Source organism: Delphinus delphis, chromosome 5 (assembly GCF_949987515.2).
Source record: "Delphinus delphis chromosome 5, mDelDel1.2, whole genome shotgun sequence".
NCBI classification, from domain to species: domain Eukaryota; kingdom Metazoa; phylum Chordata; class Mammalia; order Artiodactyla; family Delphinidae; genus Delphinus; species Delphinus delphis.
Window position 1 is genome coordinate 53,638,210 of NC_082687.1, and position 20,298 is coordinate 53,658,507.

Sequence of the window (20,298 nt, forward strand, 5' to 3'; positions counted from 1 at the left end):
AAAAAGATTTTTCTAAAAAGAGTTAACTTTTCGTAGAAATCAGTTCTGAGTAAGTCTGAAATTAATTTTAAATTCAAATTTATACAATGAAATTTTAATGTTTCTTCAGACATTTCTTGTAACTTGTGGAAGCCATACAAAAAATTGAAAGTGGCATCATGATTTGTATATAATTCAAAATGCCTATACAAAGAAAACTTAATTAAAAAAAATTTTTGTTTGTTTGTTTGTTTGTTTTTCTTTTTTTGCAGTACGCGGGCCTCTCACCGTTGTGACCTCTCCCATTGCGGAGCACAGGTTCCGGACGCCCAGGCTCAGTGGCCATGGCTCACGGGCCTAGCCGCTCCACGGCATGTGGGATCTTCCTGGACCGGGGCACGAACCCGTGTCCCCTGCATCAGCAGGCAGACTCTCAACCACTGCGCCACCAGGGAAGCCCCTAAAATTTTTTTCATTAATAATCACTTCATTCAAAGTACCATGTGACAATAGTTTTCTTTTCCATTGAATGAAATGATCTTTAAAGACAATTTCTATTTCTAAGACTATAGGTATTTGTTTTGCAATGGTGGAGCAGTTTTCAAAATTGGAGACTCTATACCTTTTTAAGAATTCTAATAACTTCCTGATATACTTTATTGCAAGGTCCATGTGTATGACTTTATTTTGTAATAATTTACTTGGAAAGTTTATTGATTGAATGCTTGCAGTCCTTCTGACAAAGCTCAGGCTAGAGAGTTAATATTTGTGCAGACTTTGCAGGGAGAGCTCTGGAACAGAAGGATGAGCTGGTCTTCTACCACCGTCTCATCCCTGTGTCCATGTGAGGACCTTTCTTGTGCAATGGCCACTACCACTGCTACTGCTACCTCTATTGCTGCTGCCACAATTGTCACTACCAACCTGAACCAAGGTCCCATTCTGGCAGCCCGCTCAGACATGTACATGTGCTCCAGACAGTGAGGCTCACAGCTTGTCACCTATGCTGCCCGTGGTGCCTTGGGACTTGAGCCTACAGATGTGGGCACTACTGCTTGATCACAATCATATGTGCTCACTGTTACCCAGTGTACTGCCTCTGCTCATGCACATGTTCACAGTTAAAATAACTAAGAATTTCAAGATGGCACAGTAGAACATTAAACCAAGTGGGAGCCCTTCTGGTAGGAAGTGTCCTGTAAGACTATACAAGTTGTACTCTCATGAACCTGTCAGTAGGATAGAGACTCTTAGTAGCCTTGTTTAAAAAAATTAGAAAACTAAGGTTTGAAAACTCACCTGCCCAAGGTTATACAGCTAGTAAACAGCAGAGCTAGGGATTAAACACAAACATATCTAATCCGAAAATTAAATTCTTAGTTATGTGCTGAGCCATATAGAAAAGCTCACTCCGTCATAAACTTCTGGTTGGTCACAGAAACTGCTGATGGCTTATTCTGTTGGAGCAGTAGCACTGTCTTTCTATAGGGTAATGTCTTATTCCTAATTCCAAATAAAAATTAAAATTAAAAAAATAGGTCTGTGGTACTGACATCTTTAGTAGATTAAATGTTATAAAATGAATGCATGGTTGTGGATGTGGCTTATTCCTTCAATTACAGTGGTGGAGGAACCATATAAATCATACTCCAGGGGTGCACTAATCAGATTTGAATCCCAGTGGGGCCACTAACTTACTAGGTGACCTTGGACAAGTTGCTTAATTTCTCTTTGCCTTTTTCTCCCACCTGTAAAATGGTAGGAACAATAATACCTACCTCATAGGGTTTTCACTGAGAATTTAGTGAGTTAATTCCCATGAAGCACTTAGTAAGCTGCCTGGCATATATATTTAAGTGCTTAATAAATGTTAGCATTTGTATATCTTTAATTTTTTATAATAATTTTATATTTGTAGGTATGAGGAGTGAAGAGAAAGAAAAATTCAGGCATAACTCAAAATTTTAACAGCGATTACCTCCAGGTGATGAGATTGTGGATTTAAAATTTTTCTTTACACTCTTATGTATTTTCAAAATTTTGTGTAACATATATACCAATATTATTATAATACAAAGAAAAATAAATTCTATTTTAGAAACTTAAAATAATATTTCTTACACTTACTCCACCTGGAGTCATCTACATTTCATCCCTGTCTCTCTCCACACAAGCGCACACACACACACACACACACACACACACACTCATGACAATACACATCCAGAGAAACATATTCACAGATCAATCACACTCTGTTTAATCTGAATTTCAGTAAACAAAAAATAGTTTTTTAGTATAAGTATATTTCAACTATTGCTTGTCCTTGCAAATAAATGGCTCAGCTGGGTTTCAAACCTGGGCTGTGCAGCTGTGGAATGTGGGAGGATGTCAAATATGGCATAAAATATACTTACACTAAAAATTTATTTATTGTTTATACGAATTTCAAATTTAACCAGGTATCCGACATTTTATCTGTTAACTTAACTTCTTAGGCCCCATTGATAGACTAATTCTGATTTTCCTCTGTTTTTCTAACCAGATCTAAATATAACCAATGGAATGAATTTTTTCAAATCTTTTGATTAGAGTTGGCAGCTCAATATTACTCAACAAAAATAAAACAAAATGCTTCACGATTCAAACATATAATTTTTGCTTCCCCTCCAGCCCTGAGTTATTGTTCTATCATATACACAAACACACACAAAACCACACACTTGGGAACATTTCCCTCCTTCTCCACCACCTCATCATCTCCTCATCTCTTCCTCATCATAATGACCCACCATTTCCATTCTTGTGGTCTATAATATTTTTTTAAGGGAGAGAAGGAAACAGAACTAAAACATCATACTAAGGAAGTAAAGTAAAATAGTTTGAATCAGAGTAACATAACCTGTTTTTCTTGTCCCTTGTGTCTGTGAGGTGTTTTTTCAATTACTTTGTGAGTCATGGTCCTTCCTATGCTTTGCTGAATCACAGATAGTCCTTATGTAAATGCTCTAGTGTCAGTTGTTATACTGATAAAGAACTTTTTTTTTTTTGAGAGCTAAATGAGCCCTGAGCTGAGTTCTTCATTCCTTTGCTGCTTGTTTCTTTGCTTATCATTTTCACTGGTTTCTTTTCAGCTGAAGACTCATGGGCATTGCCATGGGTTTTTAATTTCCCCCCATATATGTATCATCATGTTGGATCTTTTCCAAAACATGAAAGGGTAGGTATTATTTCCACCATTTTAAGGAAACTAGACTCAAGTAAGATGTCAGACATGGGACTAGCAAGCCTTGGGGGAAGAATTAAAGTACAGGTATTCTGACTCCCAGAGGTCTTTACTGGTCAGTTATGGGGGTTAGCTTCTATAGTATCAAAGAAACAGACACCTTTATGAAGGTTGACCCCTGTTGGAAGAAACATTGACATGAACTGTAAAGAGGTTCTCTAGTTTATTTCCAGTTTAAAACAATTTCTTATTCATCTCATCATTGATTCCTCACAACACAAACTCAGAAAAGTTCTCATTTTATTTTCCCCCAAAAGTGGAAGAAAATGAAGTTCAAAAGGTTATGAAACTAAAACTACCTCACAACTGGTTGGAAACCAAACTGAGAGACATTTCTATTTTTCTATGCCAACATATAATTAGAGAAAGTAAAATAATGTGTTTCAAATAACATTGTAAGTGCCAAGGTAAGGGACTGTGTCTTTTTATTTTCTTACTCCTCCCCCTGAACTCTAGTATACGTCTCACAGGCATTAGGTGTTCCAGCTCTGTTCATTGCTTCCAATTAAGTATTTCCAAGTGTAGTTACTTCTGACTTAATACCAAAAAATAAGGCTTGTCCTTTGAACCTAGAGTCTTTTCCCCTCCCAGCAGCCATGAAGTGAAGAAACAGATCATCTAAAGTGAATTTCTCTATTGTTAGACATCAGGAAAATCCTTTAAATACATTTTGAGATAGAATCTCCACACATAATAGTGACAACTTCTTCCTGAAGTAATTAGAAATGATGAAGAGTATGGTATCCACCTTTATTTTTAATCAATTATATTCCAAAGAAAAATATGACATTTTCCAGCACTCTGTAAATGGCAATCTCAAACTAAATCTCAATTCCTAATAATATAATTTCCCTAATACATGATTATATAAGCTAAAGTAAAATATCCATCATAAAAATGTTAAAATTGTAGAGTTTCTTATTTTACAATTTTTAAAAATCACTTTTCGGCCTTCTTGGTCATGTATGCTGACTTTTTACTATAAAGGTTGTTTTAATATCAAAATAATGATATTCTATGACCATCCTCAATAGCCAAAATTCTACCACATATATTTTCTTCTGCCACATACATAGCTCTCATTAAATGAACAGAAGTGAAATGTCCAGGAAATCTATTAATCTATTAATATTCTTTTTCAAAATATCATGTTCCATTTTATCCCAATATTACAATTATTTACCCATCACTAAAGACTCTTGTTATATTTTTACTATTTCTCATTCTTGAGTCTTGATTTAAATTCACCTTTTTGCTTGCTGAACTCTATCTTCAAGTTATTTTTTTTCTTTTTTCTGTTTCTTTTTTTTTAAACATCTTTATTGGAGTATAATTGCTTTACAATGGTGTGTTAGTGTCTGCTTTATAACAAAGTGAATCAGCTATATTCAAGTTATTTTTAAACAAGAAAATTATACAGATGGTATATTTTCTGAGAACTCGCATGTCAGAATCTCTTTCTACTTCCTTTTTCTCATTTTATAGGATTATTGGACCATAAACTTTCCCAAATAATTGTATATACATTATTGCCTTTTATTCTAGTGTTTTTGTTATAGAGTAGAAGTCTAAGGCTGGTGTGATTTTTATTCTTATATAGGTTACCTTTTTGGTTTCTGGATGAAGGTAGGAAATCTTTATCCTATAACTTTTTTTCTATTTTTTTTTTTTTTTTTTTTGCCAAGAGATCTAGATGTGGTTATATTTGGCACTAAACTTTGGGAAATTATGAGCATTTTCAATGTTCTCATGCTGGAAAAATGTTCTTCCTCTATAAATTTGATGATTGATTCTGTTCCAATTGTTCTTTTTTTTCTTCCTCAGGAACACAAATGATTTATTACCTGAATGTCCATTTTCTGCTCTCCATGTCAATCATTATTTCTAGTTCCAGCTCAGGTTACTTTCCTCTGCATTCTGAATGATCTCATCAGATCTATACTCCCAAAAATCACTTATCTCTGTTATTTGGTGCCACTTTTTCTTTTTATTACTTCTACGTGGATTTTATATGTTATGAAATTTCTGTGATATTTTGAATTTTCTTTAGTGACAGACAACTCTTTCGTTATGTGTACTCTTATCACAGCATATTTTCCCCTTATGTTTGGCTACTTTTTTTTTTTTTTTTTTTTTTTTTTTGGTGGTACGCGGGCCTCTCACTGCTGTGGCCTCTCCCATTGTGGAGCAACAGGCTCCGGACGCCCAGGCTCAGCGGCCATGGCTCATGGGCGCAGCCGCTCTGAGGCATGAGGGATCTTCCCGGACCGGGGCACGAACCCGTGTCCCCCGCATCAGCAGGAGGACTCTCAACCACTGCGCCACCAGGGAAGCCCATGTTTGGCTACTTTTGTTTAATAAGATCATGTCTTCTTGCATATCTTTGCTGATACCAAGCACATGTCCTAAAATTTTTTGAAGAAAACTTTCTGAGATATGTCTGTCTTCTGAGTTTATATATCATCTGATTTAGAGGACCTTAACCATGCCATACAGTTAGATGCAGGATTAATTTCTGATCTTACAAAGAGAGTATATGAAAACTACATCAACCACCCATTTTAGAGTACCACCAGCTCCAGCATTCACTGGTGCCAGTGCTCTTTCTTTCTCTGTTTAAATTGCTTTTCATTAGTCCATTCCTTGTGTGATAACAAAATACCATAGATGGGGTAGTTTATAAACGGCAGAAATATATTTCTCACAGTTCTGAAGGCTAGAAGTCTGAGATCAGGGTGCCAGTATGGTCCGGTGAGGGCCCTCTTCTGACTCAGACGTCTTGCTATATAGTCAAATGGTGGAAGAGGCTAGGGATCCCTGTGCACACTCTTCCGTAAGGCCCTAATCCCATTCATGAGAGCTCCATCCTCATGACTTAAGCACCTTCACCTACTAATACCACCACCTTTAAGGGTTAGGATTTCAACTATAAATTTTGGGGTACACATTCAGACCATTTAATAAAATAACTACATTTTCATAGAACTTTTCATCTTTCCTGTGTCCCTAGATAGGATGGTGTGCTGGACAGTGTGGCTTCTTTTGAACACACACAGAGAGAAAAGACTTGATGGGTCACAACTGGATGGTTCAAACTATAGTTTCTATTTGGCTAGCTTTATTCCCTGGGCTAGGGAATCACAATAGCAGTGGCTTTGTCGGAATTGTTGGGGTTCTCCACACAATTCTGGTTCAGGGATATAGCTTGGGTCATCTAAGAAGTTGCTTTTTAAACCAACCAACCGAACACTCCAGTTACTGAAAATTACTACCAGAATTTATAATTTTTCTTATCCTTCCTTAATTTCTGGTGATTTTGCTCCTTTTGCCTTTGAACAATACCATAGACTCAATTTTTTTCATCTGCAATATGAGGATAATAACATCTAACATAGAGGGTTGTTATAAAAATTAGGGAAAATATATGTAACACTATGTACAGGGCCTGGCTCATAACTAGTAGATATTATTTTTATTATTATTATCTTCATGCTTACTTTAAGGGGAAGTTGGGAGAGGAAGTATTAGGCACTACTGATATGACACTCTATTTGTTCAATTTTATGGTCACCTTAAGCTAAAGCTATTTAACATTAAGGGAGTTATGATAAATTTGTAAATATGATTTCAGGCAACTATTTTTTACCTGTTTTTGAATAAAACCCCTTTTTGTAAAAAAAAAAACACTTGTATTCTTAACAAAATATAAATAATTAAAAAGCACATTAATAAAGTATGCTAATATACTTTCAAGTATTACTTAAGGTTGATTTGAAGTCTAATCAATTGAGGGTTTGCTATCAGGGAATCAGAATTTTTTTTAAAACTAGTCTTTTAAATTTTAGAAAAGCAAAAAAGTCATTGTATTTAAGACTTAAATATCAGGGCTTTACAAAGACAGTCTACAGATTCATGTCAAGGCAGAATCATGACCGACATTCAGTGTTGGGCTCTCTCTCAGTAGTAAGAATACAAACTTTGATGTGGATCCTTCTAATTTTATATACAACTCTGTCATTTACCAGCTGGGTGACCTCCAGTAGTTTACGTTCTCCTCCAGAGCCGAGTTTTCTCATTTGAAAAGTATTTTGCTATAAATGTATCTGAAACCCTTAGCAGAGGATCTATACATTTTTATGCTCAGTAATTTATCTACCCACCTGTTTATTCATCCGTATATGCTTTATATGGAGACCGAAGTTAATTCCTGGTTTCGATGCCTTGAAATGTTGGTAAATATTTCTTCTGAACCTCAATAGGATTAGTAGGACCCCTACAGAATAACCCCAGAGACTGAGTGCTAGGAATGGGTTAAAGAATAGCAGGTTCAATGGACTGTCTAACCATCTGCACACAGTGCAAATCAGGATGTGCTTTTCTTCCACTCCTTTTCATGAAAGCAAACTAACACGTTTCTGTGACAGACTGTGGAATAAGGATGACATCTTCATACATGCCATTACCAGCATCCTCTTCTACTGAAAGGGTTGTCCAAGGAAGTGAAACAGCTATGCAAGGGGAGTGGCCATGGCAGGCCAGCCTCCAGCTCATAGGGGCAGGCCATCAGTGCGGAGCTAGCCTTATCAGTAACACTTGGCTGCTCACGGCCGCTCACTGCTTCCGCAAGTAAGTTTATTAGAGCTGTTGCTAGTCTTCCTTACTCAGTTATTGATTACCGTCAATTTAGTGCTGGGAAGAGTTCAATCTCACCAGCTTAGTCTCTACTCCATTCTGGATGGACCCTCTGTCCCCTAAATACATTATGGTTGCTCTATGCCCTAATCATACTCATCCCCTCTCTCCGTATCTATCATGTTTGGTTTGCATCATTCTTATGGCTCTTACCACATATTCTCTTGTAGCATCATGACACCAGTGTGATCTTTTCTACTATACCATAAATTATTTTAGTTTAAAGACTATTATACATGTAACAAATTTAAACTCTTCTACCTATTTAAAGAGAAAATTCAGCCAGTTTAAAAAATATTATTCCATCTATCCTCCAACTATCAACATCCACCATCACTTTAGTAAGTGATGAGAAAAACATCAAATAAGAAAAAAGAAAAAAATCAAAGGTATCACTCTTGAAGCTCTCCCTTCCAATTGCATTATCCAAGAACTGTGTGGGCTTTTATGGACCAGAGAGGTGTGTGGATGGTGAAAGAGACCAGCCAGCCTTTATCACTGCCCTCATAGAATGTAAGACTGATCACACACAATCTAAAAGGAGCTCTCTGCTTGGGCTTTCACAGTTGTAGCTCTTAACACTCAGCTATATCACTTCACATACACAGACATGCACAGGCACGCTATTGCCCCAAGACCAGGGACACACTATCTTTTCTCACTGAGGTTTCACTATCAGGGTACAGAAAGTTTTGCCTTTTAAACCCTCAAAACACAAAAGCTCTGAGTAAAGCCCTGGCCAGTGGCACTGTTCACACACCCTTTCAGAGGAAACTATCCTTGGTGTGTCTAGGAGGTGCTTGGTCATCCTTCTGTGGTAACACCCAAATTGTTTCAAGATGCCTACACCTTTATTTATGGAGCAGACGTGCAATGAGAATAACCTAATGAATTTAAGGTGATTGTCACTCTCTCATGAAAGAAGAGAAAAGGGACTCACACAAATTCACAACCCTGAAAATAACTAGCATCATGCCTTAGATAAACTTGAGTCTCACTAATTTTTCAAGGCTTTCTGATTTTTTTTCATGTTTACAGACTCCTCCAATCTTCACACTTGTGTTTGGGAGTGTCATCTATTTTGCTTTGTAACTGATCTTTGCTTATATAAATTAAAAATAAATAAGCCCAGAATGTCAATGCATTTAGTGAAGAATATAAGCTATAATGACTGAGATACATTTTCGGCAGGTCCAGTGCCATCTCTGTGTGTTGGCAGACCTACATGGGGATCGGCCATTGAGTTTGATAAAAATAGAGATAACTGGTGACCTTGATAAAAGAAACTGTGATTATATGATGGGAATGGGAATGAATTCAAGAGAGAAAAGAAGGAGAAGGATTGGATGTAGTGAGTTTAGATGCCACTTTCAAGGAGTTTTTAAATGAATGGGAGCAGAGAAATTTGACAGTTGGGGGTGGTTGTGGACTCAAAGGAAGGATTTTTTTAAAATATGAGAAATGTAATAGCATATTTTATGCCAGTAATAATAATAATATAAAAGAGTTGGGAAAGGTAATGATCCTGGAGAGAAAGGGTTCCATTTTGCAGGTGATATAATTTCATGTAACCGCATAATACAGTGTACTGTTGTGAAGGAAAAATAAAGATTCTTTGAAGACAATTTCACAATTATCCAAATACTTTTAAATTTTTTATGTTTTTTCCCTACAGAATTAGTGTATTTTAAAAAATTTTGTTTAAGACAAATGTTAGTACCTTTATGTCCATGAAAAATGATGCCAGTCTTTGTGAAACAAGAGTGTGTAGGGAAAAAGTTCTTGACAGGATATCATGAGACCTAGGCCATCTCTCTCTGACAGTAACCAGGTGGATATGTGACTTACCTGGCAAGCCATTTAACTTCTTAGTGAGTCTTAGTGTTCTTATCCACAAAACATATTGAACTGTGCCTAGGAATGGAGACTCCCTTTCTGGTTGATGATGCATGAAGAGATGGGTATTCCTGTTTTGTCCACTCCATTAGCTTACAAGCTCCTTAAGGACTGAAGTAACATATGTCTTTGTAGCTTCCAGAATTCTATTTTTCAAATGAATGCTTCAGCCCTAAGATTTCTGCTTTGAATAAAATCTCCCTTTAAAGTGTAAATAAGTAAAACACATGAGAGGCACTTCCCTGGTGCCGCAGTGGTTAAGAATCCGCCTGCCAATACAGAGGACACGGGTTCGATCCCTGGTCCAGGAAGATCCCATATGCCGTGGAGCAACTAAGCCCATGCACCACAACTACCGAGTCTGTACTCTAGATCCTGCGAGCCACAACCACTGAGCCCACACGCCATTACTACTGAAGCCTGCATGCCCTAGAGCCTGTGCACCACAACTACTGAAGCCCCCACGCTCTAGGGCTTGTGGACCTCAACTACTGAGTCCATGTGCTGCAACTACTGAAGCACGCGTGCTTAGAGCCTGTGCTCTACAGCAAGAGAAGCTGCCCCAATGAGAAGCCTGCACACTGTAGCGAAGGGTAGCCCCCGCTCACCACAACTAGAGAAAACCCACGTGCAGCAATGAAGACCCAACGCAGACAAAAAGAAAAAACAAATTATATACATAACCAAGTGGAAATTAAAAAACAAAAACAGATGAGAGAGGAGCCCTCCCCATATCCCAATCCCTCCACCCCTAGGCTCTGCCTGCTCATCCCTGGGGCAGTGCAGAGTACTCTGAAAACTACTGATCTTTCAGGTTTTTCATTATACTTAAAAGTTATGATTCACCAACACAGTAATCCTGCATGAACAAGGAACTCCCCTTTCTGAATTCTCTTCTGTGTGATTTGCTTTTAAATAATTTTCTTCTACATAGAGAATTTCAAGTTTCTATATATTTCTAGTCATTCTTGAAAGGGATAATTAGACAAAGAGGGAACTGGGCTTTAGATTAGAATAGGGAGGTAAAGAGATGATAGGAGTAGACAGAATTTGCTTGTTATGTAACCTTGTGGTAGAGAAAAGCATCTGTGTTAAGGAAGAGCCTCAAAAATAGTAAGAGGGACTGACTAGGCCAGGTCAAAGGCAGTGGGAGCACTAACAACATGACACTGAATAGGGCTGCTTAGCCCTTGAGTATTGGGGCAGGGTATGGGCCTTGGGTGGAGAAACAATCCTGTGTACATATGAGGGTTTGTGAAGCAGACAAATTGCACTTTATCTCAAAGATCAAGGTAAGACCCAGTAAACAAGAACTGACAGGTGATTCATAAAATAAGAATGGATGGAGTGTCTCATATAGAAGGAAAATATCTCTTATGGTGCATAATATCCAAAACAAATCAAAATTAATTTCTACATACTTCACTGAAATTATAGAAGAAATCAAATTTGAAGAGTTTCTAATAAACAAGGAATTAAAATATTAGAAACTAATTGTATAGTAGCCATTACTATTATTATTCCAAACATAGCATGGAATTCCATTTAGTTACTGTACTCTCTTTAATTTTAGAGTATGTAAAATATTTTAAGGGCTTTCACACTCTCATTTGTATCAATATTTTAACCTCTTTTTTCCATAAGGTCATCAACTGCAAATTCTCTCACCATAGGGATTTTTCAGGAGCATAATTCCAATAGTTGGGGAGAATATGGTCTCAATCTTTTTTTAAAGGATACAGTTAAGCATCACACATTTTACCCTTTATATTTTGCAGACATAAAGACCCAAGTCAATGGATTGCTACTTTTGGCACGACTATAACACCACCCGCAGTGCAACGAAGTGTGAGGAAAATTACCTTTCATGAGAATTACCATAGAGAAACAAATGAAAATGACATTGCTTTGGCTTAGCTTGCTACCCGAGTTGAGTTTTCAAATGTAGTTCAGAGTTTGCCTCCCAGATTCATCCATAAAGTTGCCGTCTAAAACAAGTGTATTCGTCACAAGGTTTGGATCCATTGTAGATGATGGTGAGCTGTTCAACATAATTTACTTAGTACAATTTTATCTTGGGATCTAATGAGGCATCTAGGGGATACCGCTTTAGACTCTTCATTAAAATGTGGATCTTTCTAATGTGTATGGCTCTGACAAGAACAAGGTACTGTGGGTTAAAAAGTAAAAGGAATCAGATACCTGTCCTTGAGGAGTTCACAATTAATTGGAGCAGTGGTGAGGAAAGGGAGAGGTCAATAACATGATGAACAGAACAGACCGTTTTAGATACTATAAGGAACAAAATGCTATGGGAGTACAAGGGAGTAAAGGATTACAAATTGTATATTTGCCAGACGTAAACACTCCCGGCTAGCATATACTTCATATACTTTTTTTGGTATAAATTCTTCCTAATTTTAATGAGGATATATAATGATCATAAACATGAAAGTGTTTTGTAAATGTTTTTAGACTCAGTTGTGTAGTATTCTCTCCTCCTAACCACTGGCCTTACTCTCTGCTGGTGTCATATTGTTGCTGTATCTTGGGCATTTGTTTTGTTTCTCATGTTTTGAAACACCTGAAATAACACGCAGGGGTCCCCAACCCCCAGGCCGTGGCCCGGTAGCAGTCTGTAGCCTGTTAGGAACTGGGCCGCACAGCAGGAGGTGAGCAGTTGGCAAGTGAGAGAAGCTTCATCTGCTGCCCCCCATCGCTCGCATTACCAACTGAACCAACGCTTACACCCACTGGTCCATGGAAAAACTGTCTTCCATGAAAACGGTCCCTGGTGCCAAAAAGGTTGGGGACAGCTGCTATACAGCATAGAGTAGGACAAATAGACCTGTGCAGCTTGTACCCTGGTTTCTTCTTGAGTAGCTTTTGGAAAATCAATGAACTCCTCTGAGCCTCAATTCCCTTACATGGAAAAATGTGAAGTTGGACAAGATCAGTGTGATGAACCCTCTTCTCATGAAAAAAAAGGGCATACACACACAATATTGCATGTAGTTTTGAGGTTCCAATAACTCTTGAAGAGCCACAAATATGATATAATATTGGGTCATGTATGTGTATTGTTCCTTGCACGTAGGCATTTTTGACACAGAAAATAAAATTAGGCAATAATTAAATAATAAAAATCTTAATGCTTTTGTTCCTAGGAATATACAATTTATGTGTCTCTGAGTCTTAGATATAACTCTATTCAAAGGACATGTTTTTCATTTTTACATTTGTTTTTGTAATAGGACCTACACAAAATAGACTTCAGCAAGCCAGGGTGGAAACCATAAGCACTGATGTGTGTAACAGAAAGGATGTGTATGATGGCCTGATAACTTCAGGAATGTTATGTGCTGGATTCATGGATGGAAAAGTAGATGCATGTAAGGTAAGTCCAAAGTCAAGGTCAAAACTTTAAAAGGAAAGTTTCCATTAACTGTTTCTAATTTGGGCATATACTTTACCTGGGAGAAAAAAATGACATGAATTTTACCAAAGACACAGTTTGCTTAAATAGACATGATAACAAAAATGATTGTACTGAGTGTTTACTATGCCAAAACAATGCTAAGCACTTTCTATACATTATTTCATTTAATATAATGAGATTGAAGCATTACTATAATTATCCCTATTTTACAAATTAGGAAATTAAAGTCTATTGCTCTAAATTTCTGGTTCACACAATAACTCTTATGGTCTATTGTTATTTTCTTAAGCAAATTTGGAATCAAAAGACAGAGAAACCTCTCCTCTGAAGACCACTTTATTCAGCTCTATCATCATCTCTCATGCATCTTGTTTTTATTCCCCCACCTCCAAATCTCTCTTTGTCCCTTTCATTCTTTCACGACTGACACCTGAAACAGATTTTGTCTCCATCCCAAGGCCTGCAATATTAACGTCAACTCATTTAAATGCTGGATTCTTAGTTCCTAGATCTCCTAATCTCCAGTGATCTTCACTCCTCCTCAGTCACCTATACTTAGGGTCACACCTTGAGCTTTGTCACCAAAAACTATTCCATTTCCAGCAACACTAAATCCCCAAGTCATCCTATTTAACAACAATCCTCAATCCTTCTGCCTGCTTTTCAACTACTTCTGTTTCTTTGGCCACACTCTGTTACACCCCAACCTTCCAACCCTCACCCCCCAACATACACAACTTACACATATATTCTTTGTGTCCCTTCTCTGTTTTATTTTTATCTTTAGCTCTTGTACCATTCAGCACACAATATATTTTATTTAACTGGCTTATTATCTGTCTCTTTTGCTAACCTAGAATGTGAGCTCCATGAAGGCACACATTTTAGAGCATCTATTTTATTTTACTGCTGTATTACCAACACCTAAAACAGTGCCTGGCACAAATATTTGTTGGCTGAATATCATCCTTCAATTTCATAGAGACCTGTAGAGCACAGCTTCTCTGCTATTTCACATCCCATTAATCCTTTCCTTTCATCTACCATCCACTTGTCCAATTTAGATTTCACTGTGATCTTTTTTTTTTTTTTTGGCCACGGCTTGTGGCATGTGGGATCTTAGTTCCCCCACCAGGGATCAAACCCCTGCCCCCTGCAGTGGAAGCATGGAGTCTTAACCACTGGACCGCCAGGGAGTCCCTGTGATCATTTTTTAAACACTTTTGCTAATACCCCAAGCCCACCTGATGCTCTCTCTTCCCAGTATTTCTGTCTGACAAAGTCCCAAACCTGGAAGAACTCAATTATTTAGTCTCTCTCTCTCTCTGCCTGTATCTGGAAAGTCAAATGCTCCTGGAAAAAATACAAGAGAACCCATGGTTCCACTATAGGTTCCAGATAACAAAACTGACAACCTTACTCTTTTTGTTAGTTTGTTTTTTTCTAAATCTACCTTTCTCTGAATTCTTCCGCCATTTTCTACTTTCCTTAACTTTCAGTTTCTCCTGCCTGTTTATTCTCAACTGATGATTTTGTTTCCCAATTTTCAAAGAAAAATATAAGTCAAAAGAGGGGAGTTTCCCATCTTCCCAGCACCAAGCATACAGACATGCCTTCATCCGGACCCTTGTCATCCACCTTCAGCTTAGATCACAACAGAGGAGCTGCCTCTTCGCTAAGGCTGGTCCCTTCTCCTTTGCTCCATTTCTTCTTCTTGCTGGCCTCTGGGGAACTTTACACTGGCAATTATGTCCTCTCTCTCTCTTTTCAGACTCAACGTTTCTCTTGTAACTAGATCCTTCTCTATTCAGATCTCTTAAGTTAGGGAAAAAAAGAAATAGCCAATTCTTTTTTGACCCATAATGCCTCCAGCTAGCTTCTCATCTTATCTCTTTACCACCAAATATTTGTGAAAATGTCTCTACCCATGGTCTCAATTTCCTCACCTCCCACTAACCCCTCAAACCATTTCAATATGGTTTTTGCCCTATTACTTCATCAAAATCTCTCTTCCTGATGTTTTCAATGAACCACTAATGACGTTATACAAATTTTTTGGTCTTCTTTTTTTTTTTTTAACCTCTTAACAGCATTTAATAATGCTTACCACTCCCTCTTTCTTGAAATATCGTCTTCCCTTGGCTTGTAATGATTTTCATCCTACATCTGTCTGCTCCTTCTCTGTCTCCTTTTCAGGCTCATTCTCTTAATCCCATTTAATACATGTTAATCTATCCTATGCCTGTTTCTTTTTTCACTCTATACTTTCTCCCCAGAGAATCTAATTCTCTCTCATACCTTCAATTATCATCTTTTTGTTGATGTTTCATACATTTATACTTTTAGTCCTAACCTCCTTTTTGATCTCCAGACTTATATATTCTATTCCTACTTGGCAGCTCCAGTTGGATGTTTCAAAGGCATCTCAGATTCAAATGTTGTACATGATTCTGTTCTTATTCCCCTCCCCACCTGATCTTCTTCCTATGTTTTGTATCTCTATGAATGGAATCCCCTTTCATTATGTTAAATAAGCCAGAGTCTAGAAATCATTCTAATTTCTCTCTTTATCCCATATCCAATTGATTACCTAATCCCATGGGTTTTACCTCCTAAAATCTCTCTCCACCATCTCTTGCCTTTCTCTCTTCTCTCAACCTCTCTCTCCTCCCCTTCCCTTCCCTCCAACCCCCAACCACATTAACCATCTAGTTTATCTCCCTTATATTCATTCTTATGCTCCTTTAGTGTATTAGTCAAATGAATGCCAGGACAGTTTCTAACAAGATGTAATCTGATCATGTCAACCCCCTCCTTAAAACACTTAAAACTTCAGTGGTTTACCTTTGCTTTTATCTTATGATAAAAATCAAAACCGTCTGTAAAAGACCCATAGGGCTCCATATAGACTAGTCTCTCCTTACCTCTATGGCCTCATTATGTACCACTTGCCCCGTTGCTGTCTTCTCTCCAGTCCCCCTTTCTACAGGCCTTTGCATATGCCAGGCTCCTTCATGCCCAGAGCATTTGTCATGCTGTTCCCTCTGTCTAGAACACATTTTATCCACACTTTTCTTTTCATGATTTACTCCTCTTCTTTTAGATATCAGCTCAATTACATCTCATCAAGGCAAACATCCCTTTCCTCCCTGACTAGTCGAATCCCCCATTGTATGTTTCCATAGCACTTATCACAGTTGTCATTTTGCATATTTGTAGGCTTATTTAATATTGTGGTTTTTTTAACCTAAATGTCAAGCTCTATGAGCATAGGGACCGTTCATTTTTGGTCATCGTTTTATCCTCAATGTCCATCAGAATGCCTGGGACACATAATAGGAATTCAATAAATAGCTGATAAAAGAAAAAATAAATGAAGGAGGTGGAAGAGGCACAGAGAGGTTACCCTGTGTATCTTACCTCAGGTCACACAACCAGTAATTAATAGAACTAGACCTGAAACTTGGGCAGTTCAACTACTGAGACCACAATTTTAACCTCTACACTTACAACTGTTTATTTACTTAATCTTCCTTGATCCAAAAGAGATTTAATCTATATAAAATTCAGAAAGCAAACATAAATTAGAACTAGGTGAGTAACAGAAAAGGAGACCAGTCAAGCTAAGACATTCAGAAGAGATCACAGAAAATTTCTAACTAGGCACAAATACCAACCTCATGTTAAATATTTTAGATAAATGCTTACTAAACCCCATGCTTAAAGGGTCTAATAAAACTAGCAAAAAAATCTAGGGATGCTGAACCAGAAATAATGTAACCATTCCATATGAATGAATGTTAGTCTTTCTAGAAAACAATTCACTTTAAAGTTCAGCACAAAATTTTAACTCAGTTGAGAGAAACATCATATAATCTATCTCTAGTTTGGCTGCATGTTCTGTGTACCAGTTTCCATTTTTCCTGTGGAAGAGAGATGACTGCAGTGACCTTCCTATTGATGTTAACAATTTTAAATATATTTTTTTCTCTAGGGAGATTGTGGTGGACCTCTGGTTTATGATAATCATGACATCTGGTACCTTGTCAGTATAGTAAGTTGGGGACAATCATGTGCTCTTCCCAAAAAACCTGGGGTCTACACAAGAGTGAGTCAGTATCGAGGCTGGATTGCCTCAAAGACTGGTATCTAGTGTGAATTGACCATGAATTTTATCCACGGCACACAGAGCTAAAACTCCTGCATATTGTGTATTATTTATATTCTTGTGGTTTGAATCAGTGCTTGTGCTGGATGTCAAGAAGTCCTTCAGAGTCAGACCAATCTAATATCATGAGGTGGACTTTGTATACACGTGACAGAAGTATTTCTCTACCCTAAGCAAAGAAGACACAGCAAATGACAAATAGCACCAACTCCTCACTCACAAGAGAAACTGTGATCTTATTAATCAGATGAATATTTATAAATGGTTTCCCCCAAGTGAAGATGGGGAACATCACTTTCCACAGGATATGAAGAGCTGCCAGGGCTGTCAAAATCTTACCTCATACACTACTTGGAGCACTTGGGATTCATATAGCAAAATATTAAACAGCAATCATCCCTGAGGATTCAGGGCTTCAACATTCTAGGACTGATGACTGGACATTCAATGGCTAGAATGGAGAAGTGTGGGATTTGTAATATAATTTGAACTCTAACCTGGGTTTATAAATAGTAATACAGATCATTATCATTAACCATGAGAGTCACCATTTAGAAGATGTTTAAATGTATCTGAACTTGCTGTTAACATTGGGTTATACACACAAGCACTAGCTTCAGGATGCATGTTGTATTGTTACTAAGCATTTCTGATTTATTCTCTAACAGCATCTTGCCATCCATGCATCATTTGGAGTTAGACCAAAAAGGAGAATAAAGACAACTCTTGGGAACACTCTTCCATGGGTAGAAGATAAAAGGAACCAATGGGACCAAGGCTAGAAGAGTTGAGTTTCAAATGATTAATAACAAAACAAGCACTCTAGGGCTTCCCTGGCGGCGCAGTGGTTGAGAGTCCACCTGCCGATGCAGGTGACACAGGTTCGTGCCCCGGTCCGGGAAAATCCCACATGCCGCGGAGCGGCTGGGCCCGTGAGCCATGGCCACTGAGCCTGTGCCTCCGGAGCCTGTGCTCCGCGATGGGAGAGGCCACAGCAGTGAGAGGCCCGCATACCGCAAAAAAAAAAAAAAACAAAAAAAAAACAAGCACTCTAGATTTTTGTTGGGATGAGACATCCAGTTATTTATTAAGATATACCTACATTAGCATATGGTGCTTTTATAAGTCTTCAGTTCTCTGTCAAGTCAGATGCCTACCAGAATGTCAGGTTAGGAGAGTTGATTTGTACAAAGCACTTAGGATAGTGCCTGGCATATATTATACATTATATAAAGGTTTGTTATAATGGAAAGGAATGTCTCTATGAGTTTTAATGTAAATAAACTTAATTTGTCAAATGAGTGAATGACGTTGGGGCTTAAACCAGCCCCAAGTCTAGGGGTGGAGAGCACAGGCTTTGGCACCAGGCTGCCTGAGCTTGAACATTGGCTTTGCCACGTATAAGTTGTGTCCTTAACATCTCTGTGCATTAGTTCTTTCATTTCTGCAGTGAGAATAAAAATAGTACCTACCTAAGATCATCATGAGGATTAAATGCATGCTTACAAGTAAATTACTTGGAACAGTGTCTGTACACAGCAGGCTCTCAATATAGACTAGGGGCTATCAACTATTATTCATTTGTTTAGGACTCAATAAAACAATATACTTTTTAAAAACTGTATCTTTATTCTTTAAAATCATGTACTTGATTTCAGAATACTTAAAATTACATTGTAAAAACAATTAGGTGAATTATTAGGTTTTCAAAATCACTTTTTATGTCTCATTAATGTATGTTGAACCAAGGCTTCTTATACACAAGTAGTCATAGGATACAAGGTCATCTGTCACCAGGGTTGTGACTACAGATGCAGCTATTTTCACATCCAGGTCTCAAATGTAAGACCTCAAACACTAGACTTGTTGCTCTGATTTACTGGAGAAAAATTTAGCCTCTTAGTTTCTTTAATAACTAAAACTTTTAATTTACATGTATATGTGTTATATGTAATATATGCAAACAAGATAAATATAACTAAAAAACTCCTAGTTATTATTTAATATCAATATTAAGATATAATAAACATGAAAGGGTCATCATACACACTTTTGAAAAGAAAAGGTCACCAAATTTCTGAGTTGATGACTACTAACAATTAAATATCAACAGGAAAAACAGAGTAAAAATTTAAATTCTTATGCTTCCTTTTGTACGTAGAGAAAAAGCCAAAGCTTTCTGGAGAATATTTAGCATATTCAAGATGTGTTTGACTGATGATATATCTTTTTTTATGTTAAAGCCTAATGCATCATTTGGTAAAAACAGGAAAACAAATCTGCCTACAAAAAAATTATTTTCTACTAATTAATTTCTATAAGAATGGATATGTGCTTTTGTGTACCTCTATTTATATTTCAGAAGACTGTGATAACTTTTTGCAAATATCTGTGAAACTATATACTTATTTAAATAATTATATGATTAGTTTAATTCAACTCAATGACATTTTAACACAAATGAGAAATGCAAAAGGCTACAGGAAAATCTAAGAAATGGAAAAGTAGATTTTAAAATAGGATTTATGTATCCTATTTCTAGTTTGATCCTGACTTATTGAGTGGTGTTATGGGAATCATGCGATAACTTTTGACTCATATTTTCCATCTACCATAAGGGACATTAAGCTATTTACCCCATGGTATTGTTTTGAGGCTTTCCTGTTGAATAATAAAGTTGAAAAGTCAAATATTTAAAACCTGCTCAAAAACTGCAAAGTATATTATTGCAAACTGATATCAGTACAGATGATGCTGCAAATGCATTAAGATTATAAAGAAGGTGACTTTTTTGTTTTTTAGTGTTAGCATTTTTATTTATCAGTATTATTGCTTGGT

At 37.2% G+C, this 20,298-nt stretch overlaps 1 protein-coding gene across 1 annotated transcript; it reads left to right on the top strand.

Annotated features, from left to right (window-relative positions):
* The first annotated feature begins 843 nt into the window (after window positions 1-843).
* On the top strand, window positions 844-17,445 carry TMPRSS11F (transmembrane serine protease 11F). The gene is given in 7 exon segments (XM_060013170.1): window positions 844-959; window positions 4,866-4,891; window positions 7,690-7,891; window positions 11,632-11,802; window positions 11,804-11,889; window positions 13,108-13,250; window positions 17,287-17,445. Coding segments are annotated over 7 exon segments (903 nt in total).
* Window positions 17,446-20,298: the final 2,853 nt, after the last annotated feature.